This window comes from Hyperolius riggenbachi, chromosome 10 (genome assembly GCF_040937935.1).
Source record: "Hyperolius riggenbachi isolate aHypRig1 chromosome 10, aHypRig1.pri, whole genome shotgun sequence".
Lineage (NCBI taxonomy): Eukaryota > Metazoa > Chordata > Amphibia > Anura > Hyperoliidae > Hyperolius > Hyperolius riggenbachi.
In genome coordinates this window covers 256827128-256848336 of record NC_090655.1, presented here as the reverse complement: position 1 = coordinate 256848336, position 21209 = coordinate 256827128, and the positions used below count along the sequence as shown (strand labels likewise).

Below are 21209 nucleotides of genomic sequence, written 5' to 3'. Positions count from 1 at the left end.
CGGCGGTTTGTTAGCCAGTGAATCAGTGAATCGGGCAACGGTGCCCGATCACTGATTCCTCTCCCCCGCAGAAAAAGCGACAGCTTCTCTCGGAAGCTACGCTTTTTCTGCCTCCTATGTCGCTCTAAGCGTACGTGGTACGCTTAGAGTGACGTCACTGTAAACAACTCATGGCTGCCATCTTGTGGCCAAAAAGTAAACTACATCTAAATGTTAAATAAAAATAAAAATACACATATATTTACAAAAAAAATACAATTTCAATCCCACCCTCCCAAAAATACCCACATAAAATGTTTAATTAAAAAAAAAAAAAAACATTACAATTAAAAAAAAAAACAAAACACAAATATTTACCTAAGGGTCTAAACTTTTTAAATATCTATGTAAAGATGAAATATTTTTTTTTTTTTTTATTATAAGCTTGTAAATAGTGATGAATGCAAAACGGAAAAAATGCACTTTTATTTCCAAATAAAATATTGTCGCCATACATTGTGATAGGGACATAATTTAAATGGTGTAATAAACGGGACAAATGGGCATATACAATACGTGGGTTTTAATTATGGAGGCATGTATTATTTTAAAACTATAATTGCCGAAAAGTGAGAAATAATGATTTGTTTCCGTTTTCTTCTTATTCTTCCTTTTAAAATGCATTTACAGTAAAGTGGCTCTTAGTAAAATGTACCCCCCAAAGAAAGCCTAATTGGTGGCGGAAAAAACAAGATATAGATCAGTTCATTGTGATAAGTAGTAATAAAGTTATAGGCTAATGAATGGGAGGTGAACATTGTTCGGATGCATGAAGCGAAAAACGACTGAATGCGAACTGGTTAATCACCCCCAAATACTGGGGCAAATATCCAGGACTTTTAAAGTCATGGATTTTGCTGCCCGGGGAGGCAGAGCTTTTAGCTGCAGCTCTGCCTCCATCCGCTTCAATCTCCCGCGGATCTCCACCTCCTCCCGCCCCTCTGAGCGAAAAAAAAAGACTGAAAGGGGCGGGAGCAGGCAGAGATCTGTGGGAGATTGATGTGAATGGAGGCAGAGCTACAGCTCAAAGCTCTGCCTCCAACAGGAAGGGCCCCACAATTTGCCCCGGGGATTTCGGGGTGATTAAAGCCTTGTTTTGCCGCGGGATAGCTGTGTTTCAGCTAAGCCATTAATGCTTAAAGAGAACCTGTAACAAAAAAGTTCCCCTGGGGGGTACTCACCTCGGGAGGGGGACGCCTCAGGGTCCCAATGAGGCTTCCCCCACCCCTGTAGCTGCAGGCAATCCAGCGCTGGCTCCCCCGAAGTGTCCGGCAATCCTCCTTCGACAAGCCTGACCAAGGCTGATAAGCACTGATTTATTTACCTTTCCTGGCTTCAGTGGGGGCGCTGTTTCGGCTCTCCACATGGAGAAAGGTGAAAATAGTCGATTTCTGTTGGATTCGCTCTACTGCGCAGGTGCAGGAGACTTGCGCCTGCGCAGTAGAGCGGCCCGACAGCGATCGGCTATCTCCAAGCGGAGAGCTGATACTGCGCCTGCGCTGGAGCCAGGGAGGTAAATATTTAAATCCCAGCTGTTCGGGGAGCTTTCTCACCACCGCCGTGGGACACAGGATGATGGGGAAGCTTCGATAGGATCCGGAGGCTTCCCCCACCAGAGGTGAGTACCCCCCAGGGGAGGTTTTTCTCGATACAGTTTTTCTTTAAGAAGACGGCCTAAAAAAAGTGGCATTTTAGGAGGCGTCAGTCTCTCTTTAACAGGTAAATATTTATATATATATATATATATATTTTTTTTTTTCCAGGCACAGACTTTAGCTATGTGAGGAGGACCAGTATGGAGACCTAAATCTGCCCATTAACGGTACAATTTTTAGCGAACAACTATATTTACAATAAGATCATTCAGACTGAAAGGAAAGATTGCAATCAGATCTCCACCAGTTGAACACCTCTAAGGAAACGATGGATAATGCAATAGTTCAGGATGGATGGGCCCATCAGCCTCTCTGCTTTCATGCCATACGAACATTTACTAAAAATTGTACTGTTAATGTCCACCTTTAGCGATGAGACAATGACACCAGGGACACTTACTTTAAGAAATTGATGGAACTATTTCCAGACTTTCTCACAGAGGATGAGTGGAAAATATGCATCTTACTGGGAGAAGAGGAATTCACAGTGACAATTGCTGCACATTATGTCACAAAATGCCACAGACTGAGAGGAGGAATCAACAGTGACAATAGCTGCACACTATGTCACAGCATGCCCCTGACTGAGAGGCGCATAAAGAAACTGTAAACCTAAAAATGTTGACAGACTGCTTAGTCATTGTACCCCTACCCCACCTCCTTCCATGTCCCCCTTTTCCCCTTGCTTTGGCAATGCCTGTATAAATCTTGGTCATGTCAATAACGCTATCTTTGCTTTGATTTGAATGGGAACATTGGAGTGCAGCTGCACTAGTTCAGGATTGGGAGAATCAGGAGAGTCAGTGGCATCAGCAGGAGGAAGGGGGTGAGAAGGTTGTCTGGCCATGAAGGTGTAGCTCCGTGGGCCCACCTTTTCACCATGCCAGTCACATGCTGCGTTGCCTCCGCAGAGAACTCTAGGTGGTTCAGGTGAAGGCAAGGAAGGATCTGTGGGTCGCTCTCATTCTGGACCCTCGACAGAACGGGAACCTTTTTGTTCCTCAGGGATGGCGTGAAAAACTAATGAGAGAGTTGTAGGAGGCCCTTGCCAGCCTTCCACCCCACATGTTCCTGTTCAGCTGGCCCAGCAGTTAGCAGAATCCTCCAGTCACCCGCATGGGGGCTGACTACCTGGTGTCCCTGAGTGTATATGACAGCATGAGCCCCGAGTGTGACGCACACGGTTCCCGAAAGATCCGCATGTGCGCCATTCAAGTCACAAACGCACTTGCAAGCGCATTGCAAGCAACCAAAATGACATTTTTGTTTTATAAATCAGCTTTTTTTTTTCCTACTCTCTTGCTCTGCTAGCAAGCACTGGCAGTTTTTCTGAGTACATAGTCTCTCACCCCCAAGTGTGAAGAGTGGGTTTCCTGGCCTCATGGGACACCCTAGAGAGTTTATAAGCCATCCATCAGAGATTAGATTGACAAAAGCTCATAAACCGCATCCGTCTCTAGACTGTTAGGAACCGACCCAGAAGGTGTCCAACATGTAGCTGCCTTCTGGCCTGAGTTGAAAGAGACACAGGAGTGATCCTTCTGGGGACTCCTAAAAGTTCAACCCACCTTAAAAACTATATTTAATTGTAGGCACAGTTTTGTAACAATTCTGGTGTTACAAAGATTCCAGGTTCTTCAAATTCACAGAGTGTGTTGGACTTCACATGACACTGGTTCTGTGATATTTTCAAGCATCTGGATCTTCCAGAACCAATACTACAAGGGAGGAAGTAACAAACGGTGTTATTTGTCTCCCATGGTCCTCATGAATAGTATCAAATTAATTGTACAATTATGCTTAGTGCGAATATGCATTCTGTTTCCTGGTGTGACCTACGGGCATGGAGAGAGCAGGCAAAACATGAATTGGGCCAAAATCTCTCCCTGTCTAAGGGGGCACTGCCTTATTCAAATTGCACAAGGCTGGACTTTTACGTGTCATGACCCCTCCTATCTACAGTGAGGGTTAAAACTCCAATGACACAAAGGTCCAGCGTCCATCATCTGAAATCTTTGTCTATAACATCGGACAGCCAGCTGGACACTGGCAACTCACTTGAATTAATTCTCACAAAGGGCCTCCTCGCCTCTATGGCAATCGGCCATCTTGGACTTCCTCCAAAGACTTGCGATTGCTGCATGGACTACCAATAACGGTATTTGAACTGTATATTCGGACATTCTGTTTTTCATCTTTACTCTCTTTCTATCAAACCAATCTGTTCTGCCGGACAGGTATATTTATCTGTGGGCTAAATTAGGCTGTGTGTATGTAGTTTTAGAATAAAAACTACCAATTTTTTGTTCAGTCTTGTGCCTGTTCTGGTCATCTGATTGCTGCTACAACGAATCTGCCCTCTGAAGAGTCAGAGTCATACTATTGCATTGCTTTATTATTTTCTTATAAATTGTTGGTTTGCTAGCTAGGTTGTAAATAACAGTTTCTTTCCTTTTAGGAGTAGTAAGCGGGAGTCTCTTTCCTCCCTGAACACGGGAGAGTATTGGCAGTAAATTACCCAATTTCCAGCGAGAAATTTATATTTTTTAGTTACCGATTGTACATACAATCGGGATTGTACATGTATGGGCACCTCCAACCAATCTTAACCGTTTACTATGCACACAGTGAATTTGCCTCCAGAAGTCTCTAGTGCATGAGACCTGCATGGCAACAGTGGCCTAGTAATACGGGATTGGTGAGTGATTGTCACATTACATATTGTCGGCAGCTGCGCGATCAATCTTTATTGTCAGTCTGCTCAACGTACTTCCTGCGTATACTAACGGGAGCAGATTAGACGGGATTGGCACACTCTGTCATATAAACTACCTTCTTCTGACAATCCAGCAACCGGTCTTTATTGTCAGTCTGCTCACAGTACTTCCTGCGTATGCTAACGGGAGCAGATTAGACGGGATCGCGGGGCTGGATTGTCACAACGAGGACCCCATGAAGTACTGGGTTTCCAGACTGGACACCTGGAGGGAGCTTTCCCAGTATGCCCTGGAAGTCCTATCCTGCCCCCCCTCCCAGTGTGCTGTCTGAGAGAAGATTCAGTATGGTCGGTGACGTGGTTACTGAGAAGTGCTTCTGTCTGTCCAACAAGTTGGTGGACCGACTCACATTCATAAAGATAAACAAGGCTTGGAACAAAGGGGATTTCCTTTACCCCACTGTTGTTGAGAGGACCTGAACTGGGAACCCCTCTACCTCCCTCAAGTCTCCCACAAATTTGTTGTCTTTGATAAATTACACTTGTCTGCCTGATTTGTCACCACTTGCTAACTAGTTGCCACAGAGGGCGTTCAGGTTAAAAACTGTGCTGTCTGAGTTGTGACTAAGGCCAACTGCGGCTTTAAAACCACTGCCTGGAACCTTCCCCTGTTGCTGTCTTAATGTTGTTGAATTAATACAGTGATCTCACCGCCAGGTTCCAAGGTCTACTCTGCTACCATCAATTCCTCTAGCTACTGCTGTCATAATTTTATTTAAATAATCCTGGGGTGACCAGGTTGAAAACTGTGCTGTCCAAGTTGTGGCAAGGGACCAACTGTAGCTTCATGACCGCATCCTGGAACCTCCTCCTGTTGCAGTTCTAATTTTGTTTAATTAATACTGTGGTCCCACTGCCAGGTTCCATGGCCTACTCTGCTGACACCAATTCCTCCTCCTGTTACTGTCTTAATTTTATTTAATTAATGCTGTGGGTGTCCGGGTTGAAAACTGTGCTGTCCAAGTTGTGGCAAGGACCCAACTGCTGCCTGAAACCTTCTCCTGTTGCGGTCTTCATTTTGTGTAATTAATACTGTAGTCACACTGCTGGGTTCTATGGCCACCTCCGCTTAGACCAAATCCACCTGCTGGCATAATTTTATTTTATTAATACTGTGGTCCCAACGCCAGGTTCCACAGCCTATTCTGCTACCACATGATCAAGAAACAGGTGCCCTGATCAACTTGTCTTGGGGGGTTCCTGCCAACGTTACATGCTGAAGATAAGAAGAAGAGCTTGTCGAGATCAAAAAGTGGCTGTGCTCATGCCAACGGAAGAAGAAGAAGGATGAGGATGATGAGGATTAGAATGATGATGAGAAGGAGGAGGGGAAGAGGATGAGGAGGGGAGGAGGAGGAGAAGAAAAAGAATAGTTTTTTTTGTGATCAAGAAGCGGATGTCCTGACCAACTTGGGGGCTCCTGCCAACTTTAAAGGACACCCGAGGCGAAAATAAACGAATGAAACAAACAATTGTATCTATCTACCTTCTCCTAAAAATGACTTTTAAGATGTTCCAGTTTTATTTCATGTTTAAATCTACTTTTTAAGTTTTAACTTATTGTTTTTGCTCAATGACACATTTATTGAAGTATGCCAGAGCTAAAATCTATGAACTATTGAACTTGTTTTATCTCTTTCCTGCTCTCAGAAGCCATTTTCTGCTAGAAAAGTGTTTTATAGTTGGAATTTCTTATCAGTGAGGGTCACACTGTAGTCTGACCCAGTCCTGACTCAGGCAGGAACTGCCACTTACATACCTGATGTTTAACTCTTTCAGGCAGAGAAAGAAAAATCGGAACACAGCCTAGCCATTTGTGTGCTAGGCACTGTACATACCCATATCTATCTCATCATGTCACATGTCACCTTGGGTATCTTGTAAATATATAAATTTATATATATATGTACACACATATTTACATACTGTATTAACATCCTATGTATGGATTTTTTGAATTTGTTTGTGTATACATTGCATCCAGAAATTATTCATAGTGCATCACATTTGTAACATTTTGTTACATCCTTATTCCAAAATGGATTACATTATTTTTTTCCCTCAGAATTCTACACAGAACACCCCATAATGACAACATGAAAAAATATTATTTGAGGTTTTGGCAAATGTATTAAAGAGAATCTGTATTGTTAAAATCGCACAAAAGTGAACATACCAGTGCTTTAGGGGACATCTCCTATTACCCTCTGTCACAATTTCGCCGCTCCCCGCCACATTAAAAGTAGTCAAAAACAGTTTTAAAAGTTTGTTTATAAACAAACAAAATGGCCACCAAAACCGGAAGTAGGTTGATGTACAGTATGTCCACACATAGAAAATACATCCATACACAAGCAGGCTGTATACAGCATTACTTTTGAATCTCAAGAGATCATTTGTGTGTTTACCTTCTTCCCCCTGCAGCTCTCATCCACTGAAGAGTGACAGGCTGATCGTTTCTCCCTGCAGACAGCTCTGCTGGTGTCTGTAACTCCTCAGTATGTGAAAGCCCAGCCAGCTCAGAGGAGATTTTATCCAGCTTGTGAAAGCAGGTCTCTTCTCTCACTGATAAGAGAGCAGAGAAACTGCCTAATCTAAATAACACACACGGGAGTGTGCATAGAGGGAGCCTGGGGGGGGGGGGTGCATAACAGATCAACAACACTGAAGAGTTGTCAACCTTCCAGACACAGGGCGACAAATCCGACAGGAGAGAGATACGTTGATTTATTACAGAGATGGTGATAGTAGAAAGTGCTGCAGTAAGCCAGAGCACATTAAACTAGGTTTAGGAACTTGTAGGATAGTAGAAAAAAAAAGACATTTTTGTTACAGAGTCTCTTTAAAATAAAAAAAAAATAAAAAAAAAAGAAGAGAAATCACATGTACATAAGTATTCACGGCCTATGCTCTATACTTTGTCAATGCACCTTTGGCAGCAATTATAGCCTCAAGTCTTTTTGAATTTGATGCCACAAGCTTGGCACACCTATCCTTGGCCAGTTTCACCTGTTCCTCTTTGCAGCACTTTTTAAGCTTCATCAGGTTGGATGGGAAATGTCGTGCACAGACATTTTAAGATCTCTCCAGAGATGTTCAACTGGATTCAAGTCTGGACTCTAGCTTGACTACTCAATGACATTCAGAGAGTTGTCTTGAAGCCACTCTTGATAGCTTTGCTGTGTGCTTAGGTTGGTTGTTCTGCTGAAAGATGAATCGATGCCCTAGTCTGGGATCAAGAGCACCCTGGATCAGGTTTTCATCCAGGATGTCTCTGTACATTGCTGCAGTCATTTTTCCCTTTATCCTGACTAGTGTCCCAGTTCCTGCCACTGAAAAACATACCCACAGTATGATGCTGCCACCACCATGCTTCACTGTAAGGATGGTATTGGCCTGAGGGAGAGCGTTGCCTGTTTTTCTCCAAACGTGATGCCTGGCATTCACACCACAGGGTTCAATCTTTGTCTCATCAGACCAGAGAATGTTGTTTGTCATGGTCTGAGAGCCCTTCAGGTGCCTTTCGACAAGCTCCAAGTGGGCTGCCATGTGCTTTTTACTAAGAAGTGGCTTTCGTCTGGCCACTATACCATACAAGACCGAATGGTGGATTGCTGCAAAGATGATTGTCCTTCTGCAAGGTACTCCTCTCTCCACAGAGGACCTCTGGAGCTCTGCCAGAAACACCATTGGGTTCTTGGTCACCTCTCTGAATAAGGCTCTTCTCCCCCTCGCTCAGTTTAGATGGCCGGCCAGCTCTGGGAAGAGTCCTGGTGGTTTTGAACTTCTTCCACTTACGGATGATGGAAGCCAATGTGCTCATTGGGACCTTCAAAGCAGAAGATTTTTTTCTGTAACCTTCCCAAGATTTGTGCCTCAAGACACTCCTGTCTCGGAGGTCTTTGATTCATGCTTGGTTTGAACGGTGAATGGTGGGACATTTATATAGACAGGTGTGTGCCTTTCCATATCATGTCCAAGCAACTACATTTACACTAGGTGGACTCCAATTACGCTGCAGAAACATCTCAAGGATGATCAGGGGAAACAAGATGCAACCTGATATTCTGCCTCTAATACATTTAGTCATGGACCCTGAACAAGCATGCAGCAGATCAGGTGTGTCTGACATTACTGTCAGATCTAAAAAAAAAGATTAGCTACATGCATTGTTTCTGGTGTGATTCAGACACTATTGCAGCCAAATAGATCAGCAGGACTGCCAGGTAACTGGTATTGTTTAAAAGGAAATAAATATGGCAGCTTCAATATCGCTCTCACCTCAGGTCCACTTTAAGTACACGTGTTTTCTCAATTTTTTGTTATTTTTAAAAATTTGCCAAAAGTTTTTTCACGTTGTCATTATGGGGTGTTGAGCGCATTCATTTTGGAAAAAGGCTGTAACATAAAATGTGGGAAAAGTGTTGCAGTGCGATTACTTTCCCGGAAGCAATACACACACACACACACACACTGTACAATATATAGATACAGTATACATTTCTAAATGATGCATATATGCATATATACATGCACATCGATCGTAACCATAATTATGGCCGTAAATACAACTAGTAATCAGAATCATGTAATTGATATTTCTACTTGAAATTCTGATTATATTCATAATTGCAGTAATGGAAATCACAGTGTAGCGACATGTAGTCGTAATTGGCCGCTATAGTCATACTTAATTTGCTCAATCTGTTGAAAATCACTCACCGCAGCTCATCCCTGTAATGTTTTCCTCGATAGTTGTCCTCATTATGTCACCCTTCTCCATAGACTGCTGATCACTCCTCACATACGTCTCTTCTTCTTCCTCTTTAATTGTCCCCATCATGTCACCCTCCTCCATAGACAGCTGGTCACTCCTCACATACGTCTCTTCTTCTTCCTCTTTAATTGTCCCCATCATGTCACCCTCCTCCATAGACAGCTGGTCACTCCTCACATACGTCTCTTCTTCTTCCTCTTTACTTGTCCTCATCATGTCACTCTCCTCCATAGACTGCTGGTCACTCCTCACATATGTCTCTTCTTCTTCCTCTTTACTTGTCCTCATCGTGTCATCATCCTCCATAGACTGCTGATCACTCCTCACATACGTCTCTTCTTCCTCTTTAATTGTCCCCATCATGTCCTCCTCCTCCATAGACTGCTGATTACTCCTCACATACGTCTCATCTTCCTCTTTATATGTCCCCTTCATGTCACCCTCCTCCATAGACTGCTGGTCACTCCTCACATATGTCTCTTCTTCTTCAATTGTCCTCATCATGTCACCCTCCTCCATAGACTGCTGATCACGCCTCACATATGTTTCTTCTTGTACCTCTTTAGACGTCCTCATCATGTCACCCTCCTTCACAGACTGCTGCTCATTCCTCACATACGTCTCTTCTTCTTCCACTTTAATTGTCCTCATCATGTAACCCTCCTCCATAGACTGCTGATCACGCCTCACATATGTCTCCTTAATCACAACATTCATATGTATCAGTTCTCTATCCTGTATACAAAATGAGAGATAATTTAATATTTGAACACAGATACAGTAACAGTGAGCCGCCACCCCCCCCCCCACACACACACATACACACACACACCTTTGTGTCCTCCCTGTACCCCCTTTACTCCCTCTGACTGGTGATGTTTAATGTTATGCTCACTCCACCTGTGAGTGTACCCTGAAGTCCCCACCCACCACTTATTCTTAAAGGGAACCTGAAGTGAGAAGGATATGGATGCTGCCATATTCATTTCCTTTTAAACAACACAGGTTACCTGGTTCCTGCTGATCCTCTGCCTCATACTTTTAGCCACAGACCCTGAACAAGCATGTAGATCAGATATTTCTGACAAAACTGTGACAAGATTAGCCCCACAATGCATTGCAGGGGTCTGACAGCCACAGCCATGGTCCACAAAGGCAAATGCATTGTGGGACTTGTAGTTCTTTAACAGCTGGAAAGCCAAATTTGCAGATCACTGTCTTAGGCTAATAGCAATCAGTGTGTGACGGTTGGGATGGGAGGGGCGCATTTTGGTGTGTCAGCCTTGGGTACTGGAGTACCTTGTCCCGGCTCTGCTACTGCAACATGGTGTCATGGTCTCTTTAAAAGAAATGAGTCCCCATAACAAGAGTAATGAGGCCTACAGCTGATGAGTAGGGGTTCCACATCTGAAAAACTGCTTTTGTTCAGGATGGTTGTGTTTGTGGCACCAAGAATCATTGATGTAGAAGCAGATGCACCGCCTTTATTTTTCCCTGAGAGTGCATGGTCGTGATCTGCACAGAAGAAGTTGAATTCCAGTAGGCCCAGGGAGTAGTCAGGGATGATGATGATGTTCCACAAAATCTCAGTGAAGCAGAGGATCAAGGACTTTCAACCATTCAAGCGTTTGCTGCCAAGCAGTAGAAGCAGTTTGCCCAGCTTGTTAGGGAGGAAGCGAACGTTCGCCAGGAGAATGGCTGGAAAGGGTGAGTGCAGGCCCTTCCTGTGAAGTCTCACTTGAGCAATCCCTTCTCCCTCCAAGGCGGTGTTTACTGCAAACATGCCTACTATTTCTGGTGAGGAGGAATTCAATGTGAGCATAGACTGTACTCCATAGAGGCAATGCATGGGCATAAGACTCCCATTGCAGGAGCTTTGCTCTGGTGTAGGTGATGGGGCGCTGTCAGCTCCTGCTGTATTTGTGCTGGAAAAATAATAGCACAGAGTGTGCCTTTAAATTTGCTGAGAAGCCTTTCCTGCAGCCATATATAAAAACCATGTGCTGCCTGATCTGAGCACTTGCTTTGTGTACTGTGGTATACAATATCCAGGGCCGGATTTCCCATAAGGCACTCTAGGCACGTGCCTATATGCGGGCCTATACGACAGGGGCGGGTCCTGAATGTGCCCCTACGCAGAGAAAGAGCGACAGAGCAGTGAGTGCAGGAGATAACTAATCGGCCCGCCCGCATCAGATGTCAGCCGCACAGCGAGCGTCCGACTCACCGGCCGCCTACCACTGTATACATTATTACACACACTGGGAGTCAGGATGCAGCAGCCTTTCAGCTGCGAGCAGGTTAAAGGCGGGGGTGTCAGGGAGATGAGAGCGGCACTGTCCTGGCTGGCTTTATTTTTGCACTCTGTCTGTAGTCGCAGGGAGCTATTGGGGAGAAAGTTTGTTACTTCAAAGTGTGTAGGGGGAAGGAGGAAGAGAAAGCAGAACTAGGCTAAACACAAAAAGCTCCATCCCCCCTCCTTCTCACATGGTGCAGACAAAGGTCTGGTTAATAACTTGACAGCTGAGTGGTGAGAGAGCAGCACGGAATGCTGCAAACAAATGGCTTTAGGATGATTGCTGCCGGCTACAGCTCTGCCCCCATCCCCCCTCCCCATGTCTATTGGTTGAGCTGGTGCCTGTGCCTGGGACTTTTAAAGATGCCAGTGCTACCATGCTATTCCTGTTTAACTTACATTCCTGGACAGCGTGCAGCTACACAGACCTGCATTGCAGCCAGCAAGATCTGCAGCCTGAGCCAGGTACAGGGACAAAGTAAGTGACTGATCATGCAGAGAGGCTTGGGACCCTAATTGATCCTCCCAGCTCCTTTTCCTTGCTGACACTATAATTCCTCCCCCTTCCCTCTCCCCCCCTTCTGAACGGTATCCCCTGCTGAGACAATGCTGTGATGCTTCCCAGTGTTTACATAGGGCTACACCTCAGCAAGGTCCAGTTGTCACCTGACCTGATCAGATGTCATTGCAGCTGTAATCAGGTCAGGTGACAGCTGGTCAGTGCTGAGGTGTTGCCCTATGGAAACACTGCTGGAAACCAGGTTGTAGGTGTCAGATGGGGAGGGGGACTACTTGAAAGAGTAAAGGGAAGCATAGGATTGCCTCAGCAGGGGACATGGTTCAGAAGGGGGGAGTAATGTAGTCTCTCAGCTAGAGAAGTGGGGATATCAGTGGTCAGTAAGGGTTAAAGGAAATATCAGGTATTTTAAAGAAAGACCACTTTACTTACGGTAAAGTCTTTTCCAGTAGTCATGAGGCCAGCACCCCTGGATGAGACTTGTCTCCCTCCCCACTGTGGACAGGAAACTGTTAAAAGAAGAATTTGCAAAAGCAATAGGCAGCCACATATAAGATACTACACCTACCACAGTACCTCAGTTAATAAAAAGATGACACGGACATTTAATGATGCTTACACAAATTTATTTCTCTTTCCTACCCAAATAAGGGCGGGTTGCAGGGGTGCTGTCCTCATGACTACTGGAAAAGACTTTACCGTAAGTAAAGTGGTCTTTCCCAGAACGTCATTTCGGACAGCACCCCTGGATGAGACGATATACAAGAGTTAAAGCCTTATGCTGCGTACACACTGGCGACAACGGTCGTTTGAAACTGCTCATTAACGATCGTTCAGCCGACGGTCGGGGGAAAAACTTTTGCCAACGATCATTAAGAAGAACGACGAAAGAACGACATCGGGTAAAAGGAGCTATCCATCCTGACGGATCGCATCTGCCGACTATCGTTGGAAAAGTGTAGTGTGGATGATAGTCTGCCGAGAACGATCGTTATATAGCGAACCACGCAACCGCGAAACTTCTTTCTTCTGACCGTACTTCCTGTTATAGACGAACGAACGGCTAATTTGAAACTTAAAGGGAACGTTTTCGAAAAACGAATTTATTTGTCTATCCTGACTATCTATGAGCCCAATGTAATACATGCATGTATGTGTTTGTTCTTAATATTCCTGGTGTTTGTAGTTGTGTGTTAATAGCAAGGATTATGAATTAAAATCTGTGTATTAGTACAAAGTATGATTGTATATATATATATATATATGTGCGCATCTTCTTTCCTGAAACGTTCTTAATTGCTAGAACACTCAGCTCAGTGTGTACGTTCATCGTTGGAATCCGTCGTTGCATTCCTGTCATGTTACTATCGTTCGTCTTTCAATTATCGTTCGTTACGAACGATCGTTATCGCCAGTGTGTACGCAGCATTAGGGTGGGACCACAGCTTGCAAAACTTTCCTTCTGAAGGATAAACCTGCAGAGGCAGATACATTAAGGCGATGATCAATGATCAAGAACAATCTAATCTCTTACCGAATTGGGAGACGTCCACCAAAACAGAAAATTATCAAGGTAACATAAATGTTAACATTTCATTGTCTAAGAGCAGCCAGAACCTCAGACATTACCTTCATAAACAACCCTGGAGCTGAGGATAATCCGAAGGGCAAAGCATTAAACTGATACATTCTTACCTCTTCCTCCATCTGGATGGCAAATACTGTAGGGGGGGTCGGGGGAAAATGAGCTGAACTTACCCGGGGCTTCTAATGGTCCCCCGCAGACATCCTGTGTTGGCGCAGCCACTCCCCAATGCTCCGGCCCCGCCTCCGGTTCACTTCTGAAATGTCTGACTTTAAAGTCAGAAAACCACTGCGCCTGCGTTGCCGTGTCCTTGCTCCCGCTGATGTCGCCAGGAGTGTACTGCGCAGACACAGACCATACTGGGCCTGCGCTGTGCGCTCTTGATGACATCAGCGGGATCGAGGACACGGCAACGCAGGCGCAGTGGTTTTCTGACTTTAAAGTCAGAAATTCCAGAAGTGAACTGGAGGCGGGGCCGGAGCATCGGTGAGCGGCTGCGCGGGCACAGGATGTCTGCGGGGGACCATTAGAAGCCCTGGGTAAGTTCAGCTCATTTTCCCCCGACCCCCCTACAGTATCCCTTTAAGTATTATTGAGAAGACAGATGTATCGGTAATTGAAGATACGCATCTTTTCGGTCTAGAAAAGCTAGGAAATCGTCCTTCTGTAGGAGATTAATAATAGATCGAATCCATCCTGAATTTTCTGTATTTTACCTTCTGGTTTAGACTCTTTAGATTTAGTATGAACCGATAATTTCCCTGTAGCTTCTTCACTAGAAGAAAACAGGGGAATAGAATCCCTGTCCTCTGACATTTCGGTACTTCTCAAATTAATTTTTTTTTTTTTTTTTTTTTTTTTTATACACAGGGAAAGGAAAACTTTACTTGATCCTGCGAGCGGGGAGTAATGCAAAAGTCCTGAAGAGGAGGCTGGCTGAACTCTATTCTGTATCCCTCCAAAAACCACCTTAAGGGCTCTTTCCCACTAAGACGTTGCGTTAGACGCGACGCTAAGGTTGCATAACGTGCCCCCAACGCAACGGATGTGAGCTTTGAAGTTAGGTGTTATATAGAGCCGCGTTATGCGTCCGTGATGCGTACTTTTTGACGCATACTTTCGGACAAAAACAGCGCATGCGGCAAAGACTGTGGAGACCACGTGATCGGAAAACTCCGCATCACGTGGTCCCGCCAGCCAATAAGCGGCAGCTCCAGGAAGTAAACACTAAAGTGCATATTAATTAGTTGTGTGGCTGGCCACAATAGCGGACTCTCCCCTCCTCTCCTGCACGAAAAAATAAAAACACACATTACTGAGCATGTGCAAACAGTTGAATGCGGCTAAAACCGCGTATAACGCACAGCATGCTGCACTTTCTTTAACGTCCAGCGTTACACTGTAACACAACGTGGATTTTGATTGATTTTTCATTACTATGAGTTGGGCTGCGTTACAGGCTGCTCTAACGTGTGCCTGTAACGTCCCACTGTGAAAACAGCCTAAATAACCAATGTTTTGTGAACTGTAGTTGCCATGTTTCAAAAAAAAAAAAAAAATCTGCAATTCTCCATCTCACTGGAATACTAGCGTCATTGCTTATCTGACTTCTTGGTAAAAGTGAAGTTGGACTTGGGCTTCTGTGACTTGTAGGAAGCCCATCTCCTGCCCTTAGAGGACTAGGGATCTGACTTATTCTTAGAAGAGGGACGAAAAGACCGTTTACTTTGAAAAGGTCCTTTCTTAAAGGAATACTATCAATACCCAAGTGTTCCAAAATGACAATGTACAAATAATGTCTAAGTTGCCGTGTAAACATTTTCCTACCTTTCATGTTAAATATCAGAGGCAAAAGCTGTAATTTATTGAGGATAGGATTAGCTATATTGGGACAAATCAACTGCAGAAGGGGTGTCTGCTTCAATGCACAGCCAGTGTTGCATATCGGACTACAGAAAGCTAATATCAAACAAACTGAAAGCAAAAACAGTATGAAAAGCTGTGACAATTAGTTACATTTCCTCTGCTCTCTACAGACACTTCAGTCAGAAACACAGGACACAGAAGCTGCAGCTGTTCTCTCTGTCACACACAGAGTTACACAGAGTTAACTGATCAAGTGTGAGGGGAATTTCCCCTCTCCTCATGGCTCAGAGTCAGTTTTGTCAGTAAAGTTTGAAAGTATTTTGATAACAGTAAACAAAGAGGTTGCTACTAAAATGTATACACCAGTACTTAGCAGCACTTCCCAAACAATTCCTGTGTCAATTGAAAATATGTGAATAGATAGTATGTGTCTGCCGTTCTGTCTCTAGAGGGTCGTCTAACTGACTCAAACAGCAGACCCCCTTCACAAGGTACACCACATAACTTGATTTTGAAGAATTGTCATCATTCCAAGTTTACCCATACACCTCTTCTGGCTGAATTAACTAATGCCGTAGTTCTGGCCGTAAGTTTAACCGTATCATCTGAAGCGTCCACTAGATAATTGGAAGCATTCCAAACTTTAGGGAAATCATTCAAAATTTCCCAGAAATCCTCAAAAAAGTAGGTCAGTTTTGTTTGATACCCTTGAAAAATATGGATCTAATTTAGGCGGGGTTCCCCAAACCCTGATCTTCAGGAGACAGATAACATTTAGATAATGATCTGGGCCAAAAAGCCCTTTTCCTAGATTATCCCACTCCTTCTTAATCCTAATCTTAAGAGTAGCATGGACTGGAATAAGGCGAGAATGAGGATCCGCCAAACTCTCATACATTGGATCCAAAGGTGTCAAAGATTTCTGCTCAGACTTAATACCCATTGTCTCATGCATAGCCATTAGTAAGTCTTTCATTCATTCAGGAAAAAACATTTCGGATAGGGCTCTTTTCCACTATGAAATGCGATCTCAACCGCATTTGCAATCCCAATCACACTTCAATTTCCACTATGCGATTGAGCTACTATACTTATAGTACAGATTAATCGCATACAAACGCAGGAGGATGACGATTGTGCTTTGTCCAAATCGCATCGCAATCAGATTGCACAGATGGAAATTGCTGCTGCAGTTTCCATTAGTTTAACATACCTCACGATCAGAATCAAATCGTAAATCGCAGGGTAGTGGAAAAAACCCTTAGCCAATTGTACTCAAGTCTTCCTCCTAGTGTGATACATTTTCTCTGTGCAGAGAGAGTTACTATAAAGGAGGCAGCCCCAGGATTCCTTTACATGTGCATTTTTGTTTAAATTGCCTCTCCTTGCCCTGAATCTGTCTAATTCTTCTAAACAATCTATTTAAATTGCTGCAGCTTAGAAGAACTTCAAGAATGTTACACATGCAGGCTTTCTGATGTGAAATTTATCTGAAAACAGGTACCCAAGTGGTTAAAAATACAGCCTGGGTATTCTGGGATGCAGTTTGTTCTGCTCTCACTGCAGCTGCCTGGGAGGTGTGTCTCTCCATTAGCTTGCCTGTTTGGGCTGGTGCACACCGAGCGGCTTTTTGGGCGTTTTCAGATCCGCTTGCGGCTGCGGATCTGCTTGGTCAATGTATCTCAATGGGGTGGTGCACACCAGAGCGGGAGGCGTTTTGCAGAAACGAAAAATGCCTGGGTGAGGCATTTTTTGGATTGTGGTTGCGTTTCTGCCTCAATGTTAAGTATAGGAAAAACGCAAACCGCTCTGAAAAACGGCACTTCAGAGCGGTTTTGCAGGCGTTTTTGTTACAGTAGCTGTTCAGTAACAGCTTTACTGTAACAATACAGGAAATCTACTACACCAAAACCGCTAGACAAAACCGCAAAACACTAGCTGAAACGCTACAGAAAAAGAAGAAAAAGCGTTTCAAAATCTGCTAGCATTTTGCGGATCTGCTAGCGGTTTTTGGTGTGCACCAGGCCTTATTGCTGGCTTATCGCCTTATCTAAACAGCCAGGGTTTCTCTGCTCACATTCGCCTGCTCTAATTTTTATGAATTAACCTTCAGTGACATGTGTTGTGATAATCTCCGCACAAGGCGGTAATTTCCCACACCTGCTCAGGAATTATAGATTTTCATGCGGACACAGGTTTTATGAATGCACACCTTGCTAAATGGTGGGTAAAGTCAGCTGTTTTGAGCATTATCGCATGCGGGAATGCTCTATGAATAGAGGCCTATGTCTCTTGGAAGCAGGAGGCATAGTTGGAGGTGCAGACAACATAGGAGATGATGGATTAGCTTCCAGGCCTATCTGAAGCAGCTGAGGCAGTAGAAGCAATAGCAGAATCTTTAATTTCCTATTGCTGTGGACCTTCTCTGTACAATACTGGCACAACTTCCATTCAGAGTTGCTAATCCATGCTGACTGGACTGAGTAGAAGATTTGTCAGACTTTTCAACCTTCTCAGTCTTATGTCTTTTGGGGTATAACACATAATAAACGATAGCCAGCCATTAGACAAATCCCTCTATACATAACATACAACCAGCCAAGCAGAAGAAACATAACCACATCTACTTGCCAGAGAGGGATTCTGGGCAGATTTAGCAGATTGTGCAGGAGCTGACCTAGAGGCGCGCATAAAGTTGCTGCCTCCAATGGAGAAGCCTCCTCCACGCTGCTGGGCTCCGACTGTTCACTGAGCAGCGCTGCTTGGAGCCCTGGAAAACGCTGCCCCTGCCGCCTGACATGGATGACACTCCTGGAGACCTCTCCCATGCATCCCGTCCAGGACAGGAAACTAAACTGAGGTACTGTGGTAGGTGTAGTATCTTATATGTGGCTGCCTATTGCTTATGCAAATTCTTCTTTTAACAGTTTCCTGTCCACAATGGGGAGGGAGACAAGTCTCATCCAGGGGTGCTGTCCGAAATGACGTTCTGGGAAAACGTGATCTACTTACCTGTTGCTTCCTCCAGACCCTGGAAGACTGTGTCCCTTGCCGCAGCTCCGCTCCCAGCCGGTCTCCCAGGGTCACCTCGGTTGCAGATGCTGACCCGGCGAGGACGGTATCTTCTGCGCCTGCGGGATCACACTCACGTAGCCGGGAGCGTTCTGTGCACGCGCAGAAGATACCGACCTCTCCGGGTCAGCATCTGCAACCGAGGTGACCCTGGGAGACCGGCTGGGAGCGGAGCTGCGGCAAGGGACACAGTCTTCCAGGGTCTGGAGGAAGCAACAGGTAAGTAGATCACATTTTCACAAATGTCTGATATTTCCTTTAATGGATACTTTGGTCCGAAATGCATCCTCAAATTGACACTCTGTGTGTGAGGGGAGTTGTACATATGCTTACCGCACCTCCCGTGGCCCAGCGTCTGCCTCTGTTTGCTTCTTTTCCTCCCCATTCTAAGGTTCCTGGTCGGTGCCCTCTGACACAGACATACTACACTGTGCATGCACAGTATGTCCGATTGAGTGCCTTGTGACCGCACTTACTGGGAAGTGGAACCCAAAGTGCTTTATGTGCGCATGTACAGCATAGTATGTGAGGGTCACAGTGTGCTGACCAGGACCCTTTAAACAAGGAAGATAATGTGCAAACAGATGCAGACACTGGGAGATGCTGTAAGCATATACTCTCTCTCTCTCTCTCTCTCTCTCTCTCTCGCTCTCTCTCGCTCTCTCTCGCTCTCTCTCGCTCTCTCTCTCTCTCTCTCTCTCTCTCTCTCTCTCTCTCTCTCTCTCATATGTTTAGGATTAAGGTATGCTTTGAGGACTGAGGAGTCTCCTATTATAATAGTGTCACCTGTAAGGATTATGCCCCATTTACACTTAATCAGTTAAAGAGAAACTCCAACCAAGAATTGAACTTTATCCCAATCAGTAGCTGATACCCCCTTCTACATGAGAAATATATTCCTTTTCACAAACAGACCATCAGGGGGCGCTGTATGACTGATTTTGTGCTGAAACCCCTCCCACAAGAAGCTCTGAGTACCGCAGTACTTTTGGCAGTTTGTTACAATGTAACAAGGTTCACAGACAGAAAATAGCTGTTTACAGCTGTCTCTAACAGCCAAAACAGCTAGCAGCAGCTACATAACCTGCCCACAGTAAAAATGTCACCATGTAATAAATGTCAGAATGTAAATCGGGGAGAGGAAAGATTTTACAATGAGCAATCACTGACTAAATCATTTATACATAATTATTGTAAAAATGAAGCACTTTTTTATTACATTATTTTCACTGGAGTTCCTCTTTAAATCTGAAAGGTCAACTGATTTTCATAGTAATGCCCATGTTTTCCTATGGCTCAGTTTACACTATACACATTTTAACTGAAAGATTTTTCATAATGCACTGCTATAGAGAAGAAAAAAAATGCGTACCAACTGATTAAGTGTAAACAGGGCCTCAAGCTCAGTCCTGTGTGCTGTTTCTATGTGGGGAGGCATGACACAGCTGCTTCCCACTAGCTGGGAGGAGGGGGAACAATGCACCAATGTACTGCCTGCCTGCCACTAGACCCGACCAATTACTGTCTGCCAGTCACTACAATCAACCAACCACTACCAGCCTAGCACTAGGTTCACCCAATCACTTCCTGTCTGCCACTAGAATCAACTGATCACCACCAGCCTGGCACTAGGAATGTCGATCACTCCATGTCTGTCACCAGATTTGACTGATCACTACCAGTCTGGCACTAGGATTAACCGAAAACTACCAGCTCACCACAAGAATCAACCAAACTGCCAGCCTGCCAATTTATTAAACCGATCAGTACCTGCTGGCCCTTAGAATTGCTAGTGCTCTGTACTGGTGCCGCACAGCTCAGCCTCCTGTTTGAGAGAGGCCACACCGAGTTAAATTTGACCATTCAAATACCCCTGCTGCTGATATTGATTTGGCTCACTTTCAACATGCAGACTAATTGTAACCAAATTTGCATCAACTCCCAGACCATCCATATTGCCTACCACCACCTTCCTATCAATAGAATCTACCCATCACTAAAATCTACATCTGCTTGTTGCTGGTAGTAGCCCAGTGTTCTCCCCAGGATCAAACAAGTGGGCGCGCCGCCCGGGTAAAATCAATTACCGCCCGGCTGGCTGTGTTACCGGCTGTCATCACCGCGTGGCCGGTGTAGTGACAGATAGTATGCTAATCGCGCTGGGTTCTCTCGCAAACTGTAAAAAAAACAGCGCTGCTCGCGAATCTGCATAGCTCTGTGCACGAGATCTCGCGCTTCCTGGCGAGCTCGTGCAGTCATTGGCTGAGCGGTAGCAAGAGGCGGGACCAGCGCCCGAGGCTAAGCCGACAATCTGCAGAGGACCGCATTGTTGTGGGCACTGGGCAGTGGCTGTTGAGTGACGGGAGGTTAAGCTGTGTGGACGGTGAGGGGCTCTGGCTGGCGGCCTTGCAGGTGCTGCTGAGGGGTGCTGTGCGCCATGAGCTCGGTCAGCGTCATGTCTCCAGCCGTGGCTGCAGCTACTGATAAAATAGGAGGATCTGGAGAGCGCAGAGTAGGAAAATGAATGCAGCTTCTAGGGCCATGAGTCTGATGAGGGCGAGACGCTGCACACAATGGGGGCTCTGATCATTCAGGGGAGCTAAAGTGATGCAGTTGCCCAGAGCAG

The 21209-nt window shown here is 45.0% G+C and overlaps 1 protein-coding gene across 1 annotated transcript in view; it reads right to left on the bottom strand.

The window, feature by feature from the left end:
* The window catches only part of LOC137535312 (zinc finger protein 773-like), a 72473-nt gene that overhangs the window by 13376 nt on the left and 37888 nt on the right, over positions 1 to 21209 (bottom strand). Inside the window, exon 2 of the mRNA XM_068257142.1 lies at positions 9193 to 9982. Coding sequence (XP_068113243.1) covers positions 9193 to 9964 — 772 coding nt within the window. The 5' untranslated portion in view covers positions 9965 to 9982. The remainder of the gene's footprint in view (positions 1 to 9192; positions 9983 to 21209) is intronic.